The following is a 9,885-nucleotide window of genomic DNA, read 5'->3' on the forward strand; positions in this document are numbered from 1 at the left end:
CAGACGCTCAGTGTCCCTCTGTGGGTGTTACGGCAGGCACATCCTGCCTGGTGGGTCAAACCAAACTGAAGTGAGAAGACCATCTGGGGGCGGTTTAAGTGATTTAGGTGATGTTTTTTATACACAGCTATTAGTAAGGCGATGGGTGAAAAACAACACTGCTCTGGTGTGACTGGGCTCAAACAGATCTTTTTTTCCACTCTATGAAAATATATATAAAAATATATATATATATATATATATACTGTATAATATACCTAGAAGCACTAATGAAGTTTGATTGTTAGTTGTGCACTCACAGCATGAGTTATTAACCCAGAAACGCTTATCAGACGAAACGCATTAGCGTCGGCCGACGCTCGGACCCCGCCGTGATCCCCGTAACGTCAGTGTTTATTCTGTGTTCCAAGTGCCAATAACTTTGTGAATTCCTAACTGTGACCCAATAATTACGATAATTGCACATTAACTACTGTAAAAAAAAATGAAAAAGGAAAAATGAGTATCTTAATAAAAAGGTTTGTAACAAACACTCTGCCTGAAATGTAATCGCGATTGTACACTTGACTGGGGGTAGAATGGGTTGTATTAAGCTTCACAAAATATAGTTTGAGTAACACTCATTGGTTCTCTTTTGTTAAAAGCAACACTAATCGGTTCACAGCGTAGAGGACTGTGTGCGTTGTGATTGGCTTCCACCACTGGCCACGAGCATCAGTCTTCTGTAACTATGGCTGCTGAAAAGGAGAGCCGACAATTCACTAAAACCAACACAGGCAGATCTCATCCTATCAACCCCCCACCCGTGAGAGGATTGTCCTTAGTGTAACGGCTGATAAGACCAGTTTCAAACTCCTACCCTGAATGTTCCAAAACATTGCTGGTAAATTGAAGGTTGGACCATTCTCCATTTGGCTAATGTGCTACGTCGATGTGCAGGGAATAGCAGAGTTTAAAGATCGTGACGCGAAAATCACGGTCTGCCGGCAGCTTTGCCGCCCGTCCCAAAGAGCGGAGTCCGGGATACAGACCTCAGGATGCACAGAGGATTATACTGCTGCTTTAGACGCATAATCAATCAATAACAGGGAAAGCCTGGGAAACTCCACACACAAGTCACTCCACAAGAAACAGAGCAAATGTATATGGTTTATTAAGAACATGGGAAAATTTACAGAGGAGAAGGCAATCACTCCACAGCTTACAGTCTTTCAGGTATGCCTCTATATTTACAGAAAACCAGGGACAAGTTACTCATTCTGTCTGAAACCAGATTATCAGAAGTGCAGCAGAAGCTGGTCCCTGAGGGCACTGTGAGGCGAAATCTAATGCAATAACACAGTTTTCCTATGAATCTAATCCGTGTGATTCAGACCTGCTTGGTTGGGTCCTGGTTGACCGATGGCAGGTGTAACGTGCCCCTCCGTGGGGTGGGGGAGGATGCAGCTGTGGGCACATGGCAAATTATCAAGGGCGCAACTCAAAATGCTGGGAGCCCCTTGAATCCAGAGAGTTTGGGTTCATTTTGTCCCCCCGCTAATTATCTTCCTGGTTTTGCAAATCGGCAGGCTGATGTCGTGGGACAGTCCCCTTCCCCGGTGGCCGATGGAGCACAAACTGGAATGTGACAATGCCACCTGTCCCACTGGTAATACTGGGAAACACACGTGCACACGGTCAGAGGAAACGGCTGAGAAATGAACCGTGACAGCAGGACAGGGAGCGAACAGCTCAGACGGCCAATCAGTCAATCGCTCGATCGATCACAACCAATCACATTCCACGGAGTGTCACAGCAGCCCCACCCACCACAGACAGGCCCCATCCATCATGCGAATGCAGCACATACTGTACATCTGATGCTGCCTGTGCTTAGGAGGGCGTTACGTCCAGAAGCCGAGAGCTACCATCAACCCCAACTCCCCAAGGGAGTGAAGTACCACCTGATACCTTCGGGGAAGTTCAGAAGGGGCCAGAAATCCGACACTCCCTCTCGTCATCGGCACAAACGGTAAATGCGTGGATACATGGATTAAAACTGACAACAAAAAAAAATAATACTGTAACGGTTTCAAACACTAACAGAGAGGAAAAACCACAACGATAAGAGCCGCAAGAAAGGGTGGACATAATTCGGATTTCAGAAAGTCACCATTTATCTTTAAGCTGTAAACTGACATGGAGGCAAGTCAGGAAAAAAAAAGAATATTAAAATGTATAATAAAATTTACAAATATAAAGCAATGTGGTCCTCTGTTTTTTTTTTTCCCCTCCAAGCCAGATGAGAACAGGGATCGTGTCATTAAGGCATCGCACTGCAAGAAGTAATTTTTCTCTGGTCATCACTCCCTGACACAGCAGGAACGAAAGTGCAGAAAGAGGCGGTCTGGCATTCAGCGCGTCTGCAGACAGGCAACGGGACACCGGCAGCGGGAGCGACCAGCACACACCTGGAGCAAGCGAATGGGGATAATCGGCCTGTCACTGTAATATATTTTTGGTGAAATAAAATCGTATCAGTTATAAACAGATGTAAAAAATTTGCTTGACGACAGCCAGGGAATGGGGGGGAAAAAAACAGTACAGAACAGTGAACAGAACAGCACAGAAAATTCACAAGAAGTCACAATGTCCACCAGGGGGCGAGACTGATGAAAGACATTTATACTTGTCTGTCTTGCCCAGCAACTACCAGCTTCGTCAGTGAAGTGGCCATTGTGATTGGCTAGCTGGCCTCAAACAAGCACCCTTTATAATCTGTGCAGGCCCATCAATATAAAGTTTTTTTTTCCTAAAAAAAAAAAAATGAAGGCAGCTATGACCACTATATTGTGAACATCAAGCTGTCTTTCAGTACCATTTCTCTGGTTCAGGAAACTGCGCTTAAAAATAATTTTTACGTGCAACAAAAGGCACCTGGTGCAGGTCCCGCCTAATTTAAAGCGGACGCTGGGCTATAACGCAGCGGGCAGCCGTATCCAAAAGCGGGAGGAGACGGATTTACCCCCCAGTCCTCTATCCATCCATCCATAGCATCCGTCCAGAAGGAGGGGAAAGAACATTGCAGATCCATGGTCAAAGTGTGAAGAAGAGGATGAGGATGATGATCATTACGACCGCCAGGACTCCGATCGCACACCACTGCCTCCGACCTGAGGACCAGATAAAAAAAAATAGCGGCTGACGGCAGATGTAAACGCAAGAAGAGCTAAGAATGTAAATGCAGGCAGGTGTGATCCAGCCTCCATGAAGACTACAGGACAAAGTCATGCCACCCATAGCAATAATGTTAATCAATCCATCCATCCATCTCCAGTCCACCTCTCCTGCAAAGGGTCGTAGCAAAATACTTATTTTCTTGATTTTTTGTGTGTAAACTAAGAAATTATCGAGTAATGGTAATAATTGTGTCCAGGTGCTTCAGGGTCCTTCAGCAACACAGGACAGGTACGTCTGGTTTTACAAAACACATCGACCCGAATCAATTCAGAAGAGAACACTCACTGCTCGTCATGTGGGACACCTTCTCCATCTTCTTCAGGACCGAATCCATCCGTGAGTTGGTCTGGTCCATCTCATCGCCGAACTCTCCGAGCATGCTGCTCGAGACCCACACAGACCGAAACCGTGTGTTAGTCTAACGAGATCATTCATCCTTCTGGCCAGTACAGGGTGGGGCAGACCCTGGAGTATATTCCCAGAAGCACAGCGTACGAAGTGGGGACACCCTGGGCTGGGACACCCTGGGCGGAGGTCACCCTGGGCGGAGGTCACCCTGGGCTGGGACACCCTGGGCGGAGGTCACCCTGGGCGGAGGTCACCCTGGGCTGGGACACCCTGGGCGGAGGTCACCCTGGGCGGGGGACACCCTGGGCGGAGGTCACCCTGGGCGGAGGTCACCCTGGGCGGAGGTCACCCTGGGCTGGGACACCCTGGGCTGGGACACACTGGGCGGAGGTCACCCTGGGCAGAGGTCACCCTGGGCTGGGACACCCTGGGCTGGGACACCCTGAGCTGGGACACCCTGGGCGGGACGCCAGTCCATCGCAAAGCAGACGCTCACCATCACACATTAAGAGCAAGATGTTAGACCACAAATTTGTGAGGAAACCCTACAACAGGCATACTCCACACACAGGGTACGATTCAAACCCCTAACCTTAGAGTAGTGTGCCACCCTTAATACTCTAGAAATACATTTCGCCGTATCAAGGGAAGCAACGAGGTGAGTGAAGGCGGCAGTGCCAGTCTGAGTCAAAGTGAAAATGGCTTGCCAAGTCAGTGCCCCCTCGAAGATGGCACCCAAGATGGCCGCCTATGTCGCCTAAAGTGTTGACCGATGATGGTAGACGGACCCCCTCAGCAGGGTCTGTTGCCATGGTGCTGGAAGGGGCGGACTCACACAGCCTGCTCGTCCAGCTCGTCGCCGATGCGCTCGGACATGTCCTTCAGCACACGGATGCTGCCCGAAACCAGCCCCAGCTGATCGTCCTGCTCCTGCATAATCAGCTGCCGGACAGAGGGAGGGGCACGCTGGGTCCGTCATTCTCATTCGGCAGTCCGGCAAACTCAGGCCCCGCCCCCGCATCACTGGCACCGCCCTCCCTGTCCCTAACCCCGCCCACCTGTTGCTGCTCCTGCTGCTCCTGGATGTACCGCGAGTTGGCCGACACCAGGTGGGGTTCCAGCACCGTGGCGGCCCGGGCCGGTCCAGAAGCCGCCAGCAAGGCCTGAACGGGAGAGGGGGGGAATCATAACCAGTCAGCGGTACACATTCATGCCCCAGTGCACAATGCCAGCTTATAGGATTACCTTAATAACTCGTTCTCTGCAGTGGGGTGCAGTGTAGATGGAAACGTGTCAGCATGAGTGGAACACATTTATTTTACAGTTGCTTTTATCCAAGATGACAAACAACTGGGAAAGCAGGGTGCACCAGTCCCTGGAGCAACTGGGGGGGGTTAAGGGCCTCGCTCAAGGGCCCAACGGTGACATCACTATGCTGACATGGGGATTTGAACCAGAGACCTTCTGATGACAGACATCTTAACCTGCCGAGCCACACACTGCCTCCCTCAGCGGTCGTGACGGTGCCGCCATGGTCTTAACCCTCAGGGGGAGGAGGACCAGATAACATGCTCTATAATTAGTGTCTGGCCATTTCAGCGAAGCATACCAAGGCGCAGGGAGATAAGCACACCAGGCCTGCAGAAACGCATTAGTCCTAAGCTGACTCACGGACCCCCTTTTCCACAAAGCGCTCAGGATGTCATCTTCAGCAGCGTTTGGCACGGCGGAGCGGACGCACCTGTCGATTCTTCTTCTCAGTCCTGGCCATCGCTGAGGGGCTTGACAGCTGCTCTTTCATCTCCTGTGAGAATAATAACAATAATGATAATAGATACTTTTCATTGGTCCCTGTAGGGAAAGTCTCTTTTCACCTCCCCCCATCTTCAGGGGGCCACAGATATGCTGAGGCTGGGCTTGAACCAGCAACCTTCTGATCACAGGCACAGGGACTTAGCCTGCTGAGCCACACGCTGCCCTCAGGACACAAGACCACGCAGTCTGACAAAGGAAACTGAGGGTGTCGCACTAGGGTTGGTGGTTGTACAGCTGCAGATACGAAACAGCTGTTTTAAAGTCCAGACTGCCAGCCCAAAGGGCTCCACAGAGAATATCCTGCAGAAACACACACAGCAATCTGTGTCACATGACATGCACCTGCACGTCCTGCCTCGTCCGCTCCACAAAGTGCCTCCGGTCCTGCAGCTCGCTCTCCTCCAGTCTGAACTTGCCCGGATTGGACTCGACGATGCCTTGGAAGTTAAGGCATCACAGAGCTGACACTTTCAGGGCAAACCATTACCTCACCTGCCCCTCCCTCCCCCAACATGCTTCAATATTGGACATGTGACCTGTTACCAAAAGGCTTATTGCCAAATCCAGTGCAGGAAACTAGAATCGCTTCAGAAAATACACCCATCCATCTGGAGCCTATTCAAGGCAGGATACAGCACAAGGCTGGGGGACACCCTGGAAGGGATGCCAGTCCATCACAGCGCACACACACACACACACACACAATTCACAGTCACACACTATGCGTAACTTATAGGTATACTATGTGGGGAAAAACACAGAGCGAAGGCAGGATTCGAACCCATAACCCTAGAGGTGTGAGGCAACAGCGCTATGAACCACTGTGCTGCCTAAATAAATAGCCCCCCACCACCACTGGCAACACTGTCGTCTGGATACTGATGGTCTCATGAAGGTCCTCGAGGTCCCAGTCGATGGTTCTCAGACAGTTCCTCAGCTCATTGGTGCTCCAGTCCAGCTCATCCCGGCTGACAGGAGTACCGTCCTCCAGAAGCTCCTCCCACCGCTCGAAGAGTCCCCGTGCCCTGGCCAGGGCCTTCTGCACTTCCCTAAACACGGGAGTGTGTTACGATTAGAGGGAAGCGCTCAGCTCTGAACCTGCAGCAAAGGGCTGCTTCTGTGCCCTTGGGCCGCAACTGAGCTGGTCTTTGTAAACAAACAGAATGTCAAACATTGAGATAAAATTAGATTAATTAGATTAAATGACTGCTGAGCCATAACTTTCATTCTTACACAACACTTGGTTTCGGAGTGAGACTTTTTTTTTAAATGCCACAACCAGATAAAGCTTCGCATTCATTTCACAGTATGACTACCGATGAACAATGTCGGCTACGAATAAGACTTTGTACAAACTCTGATGTTTCCTAAATTACATCTGTATGTAAACAGCGTATTCAGTTACAAAAAAAGATTACTGCGTGATTGTAAACAGCATCGGGTTTGACGAGTTTGGCACGGAAATCCGGTGTCCATGAACTAACGATCCTCAGCGAAAGTCAGCGTGTCCCGGTAGCCTGACAGCCAGCGCCAGCCCGACCGTCAGGGGTGCTTGTGTCAAACCTATTAGCGGGGCAATATTTCTACATTTTCTAGTACATGCGGTTGCGCCTAGATCACCGATCTCTCCAAGGGCCTTTCTGCGTGCTAGATTCAGCTGACGCAGAGACTCTTTTTTCAGGAATATGTCGAGGAATTGGGGTCTGTAGGGGAACTTCTGAACGGCGAATGGTGGCTGACTGGTCGCATGCCCCTCGGCGATTGCCTATAAACATATCGCTCCGACATTTACCCCTCGACACCCTCCCCCCTGCTTATGCTACGAGGACAGGCAAAGCAGCCCCGGGGAAGGACGCGCGGCACGGGCTCGCACCCCACCCCCCACAGACGCGGATCGCTCACCCTTTCACTACGAAGAACGGGTCCTCCATGGACATGCTGGCTCCTCGTCGGGACCCAAGGATATGCCGTCTGACTGCACCCAAGCACCAGTTACTCCCCTGTCACGTGACGGAGCTCGTCCGTCTGGTACAACACGCAGAGAACGCTTCCTACTTCCGGGATCGGGCGCGCGCGCGCGTGTGTGTGTGTGTGTGTGTGCGTGTGTCAGTAATTTTGTATGTCACTTTGAGGGGGCACAAGTAACTTAGTAACTCAGTTATTATTCAAGTACAAATCATGAACAAATACAGTAACTGCATCAACCGTTATGATTGATTAATGATGAACGAACACCCAGTTTCTGGTTAATTAATATATTAAGAGTGCATTACTACATTATTTGCAAAGGTGGCAAGTTCAGGTCCAGAAAGCATAAATCCAGACCAAGACTTTGTTTCAACCAACCAATTGAGTACTCTCTGAATGTGACTTTTTATTTCAACTGGTTGGTTCTAACAAAATCTTGGTCCGGATTTATACTTCCTGGATCTGAACTTGCTACCTCTGATTATTTGTGCGCCCTCTAGTAAAGTATTACCTGTATGTCTGTGTCTGTGTACGTGCGTGTGTACGTGTGTGTGGTTCTTAGCCGTTCTATTGCCATGATTTGTCTGAACTAATCTGGTTTGACTAAAGCTGGTGCCAAAATACCGATCATTTTAAAACTTTACATTTCCGTATATTTTTTCAAAGATTTTGTAGACAAGTGTAAATGCTGATTAGGAAGGAGAAAAATGCCCCAAAAATAATGTACATTTTTTGTTATTAATTGCTTTTCAAGTTTTTATAATAACGTCAGAATATTAAGTTAATTAAAATATAAATAATGTAATACGATGAGGACATTTTATTTTTACGGTCAATAACTTTGTTATTCAACGTTTTGTTTATAAACATTAATATTTAACGGGCATTGTGTCCAGCATGTTCCCCGCCTTGAGCCCTGTGCTTCCTAGGCGGGGCTGCGCATTCACAGTGACCCTGCACATTGTGGTAATTACAGTGTTAAAAGTCATAGTTAGAAGAGGAAAAACGCCTCTAGAGGGTAAATGCCATCTGGCTGGCCAATCCCTGCCCCCGCTGCCCCTTTGGTGTACTAACCCTACAGCAGTCAGAAATACAGTAATTATCTAAGTGTTTTTGGAACTAGAGCAGTGGCCTTAAGTGGAGCCCTCAGTCAGCATAGCCGCTGATACTGTCCAGGTCTGCCTCCAGCCATGAGGCATCTGCAAAGTGGGAGCAGCATCAGCAGTATTATTTCAGGGTAATCTAGAAAATACGCTGAGGTTAGAGAATTTTTAATAGGTGATCTTTGATCTAGGCTGCCATACTCAGATCATGGTGGTTGATGGTTCTAGAGCTTAAAGAGCTCTGCAGCTGAATTCTTTACCACCAGGAGTTATTGTATTTGTTGTAGGAGTTACAAGAAACCTTTAATCCCGAGATCTAAGAGTGAATTCCTGGCAGCTGACATTAATCACACTTGGTCTCACTAAAGGGAAGTTGGAATTTTTTCACACTTTCCCAGTATTGCCATTTTAGGTGTTTTCCTGTTTTTCACTTATCTCTAGAAAGATCACTGTGAGTTATTATAAATCAGAAAAATATCATATCATAAAATAGAAATAAATTATTATAAATATGCATTGTATTAAAGGAAAATTGATTTATCATGCAAGGACCAGATGTTCCATGCATGTTACTGTTAGATACATTTTTCTGAATCTTGAACAGCACAAACCTCTCCTGAATATATCTCAGCTGTGTTTGATAGCAAGTTAACACGTGTTGAGAACAGGTCTGAGAACTTTATTTGATTCATGTCCCCTTTTAGTCTGGAATAACCCCCAGAAAACTCCTAAGTTATGAACTTTCATAGCACTCAATGATTTTAAGACATGAGCCATGGATATTTGAAATAATGACCTCAGCAAATGCCTGTGCATATTTACTAAGCTGTGTTTCTGCAGATTTATGTCTGTCTTATACAGTTAATTTGTTTGTTGTCTTCATTGTTGTCGTTGCCTTAATTCGCTGCCACACATGCTATATATCTTAAAAAGAGATCTTTGATTGCTAGAGAAATGTTTAAACTGAATATGATGGAAAAGCCCTCAGATTTAAGAGTTGACATCATTCACTTTATTAATTCCATGTGCCGGAACCTTTTTTTTTTCCGTCAGGGTTTAACAATAGATCATTTCTTACACCAGTTTCATTGCACCATTGAAAAGCTATGCTGAGAGGCAAAGTGCCATATCTGGGGCCTGATTGGTCAGTCAGATCTGCCTTACTAATTCCTGCTTGTTGTATGACCTTCCTCAGCAGTAGTACAGATATACCAAACAGTACTGGTCCCAGCACCGGGCCCCTGTAGACCTTTGATCAATGACAGCTGGGACAGGGTAGACTTATTATTAGCTTCTTGAAGGTAATGAATAGCATTGTCAGAATAAGGGTATTAACATGAATGTTTATTGAATGACAGGATGTTACACCAGGATGTTACACTGTGCCAGAGGACCTTGAACCTGTAATATATAACCAGATAATGTTGTAATA

General features: G+C 47.5%; 1 protein-coding gene across 2 annotated transcripts; it reads right to left on the minus strand.

Annotated features, from left to right (window-relative positions):
- Nucleotides 1-1,137: 1,137 nt before the first annotated feature.
- On the minus strand, nt 1,138-7,437 carry LOC111845269 (syntaxin-10). Of its 2 annotated transcripts, XR_002838580.2 has the most exons (9): nt 7,285-7,437; nt 6,262-6,431; nt 5,725-5,819; nt 5,309-5,371; nt 4,626-4,730; nt 4,403-4,509; nt 3,505-3,599; nt 3,005-3,152; nt 1,138-2,450 (listed from the first exon to the last, which is right to left on the minus strand). XR_002838580.2 is itself a non-coding variant. In XM_023814579.2 (8 exons), the coding sequence occupies exons 1-8, from the start codon at nt 7,317-7,319 to the stop codon at nt 3,076-3,078; spliced, it is 747 nt and encodes a 248-aa protein (XP_023670347.2). In that variant the 5' UTR covers nt 7,320-7,437; the 3' UTR covers nt 1,138-3,075. The 2 variants fall into 2 exon arrangements, 1 of the variants encoding a protein (XP_023670347.2); XM_023814579.2 differs by having other exon boundaries at nt 1,138-3,152.
- Nucleotides 7,438-9,885: the final 2,448 nt, after the last annotated feature.

This window comes from Paramormyrops kingsleyae, chromosome 5 (genome assembly GCF_048594095.1).
Source record: "Paramormyrops kingsleyae isolate MSU_618 chromosome 5, PKINGS_0.4, whole genome shotgun sequence".
Classification (NCBI taxonomy): domain Eukaryota; kingdom Metazoa; phylum Chordata; class Actinopteri; order Osteoglossiformes; family Mormyridae; genus Paramormyrops; species Paramormyrops kingsleyae.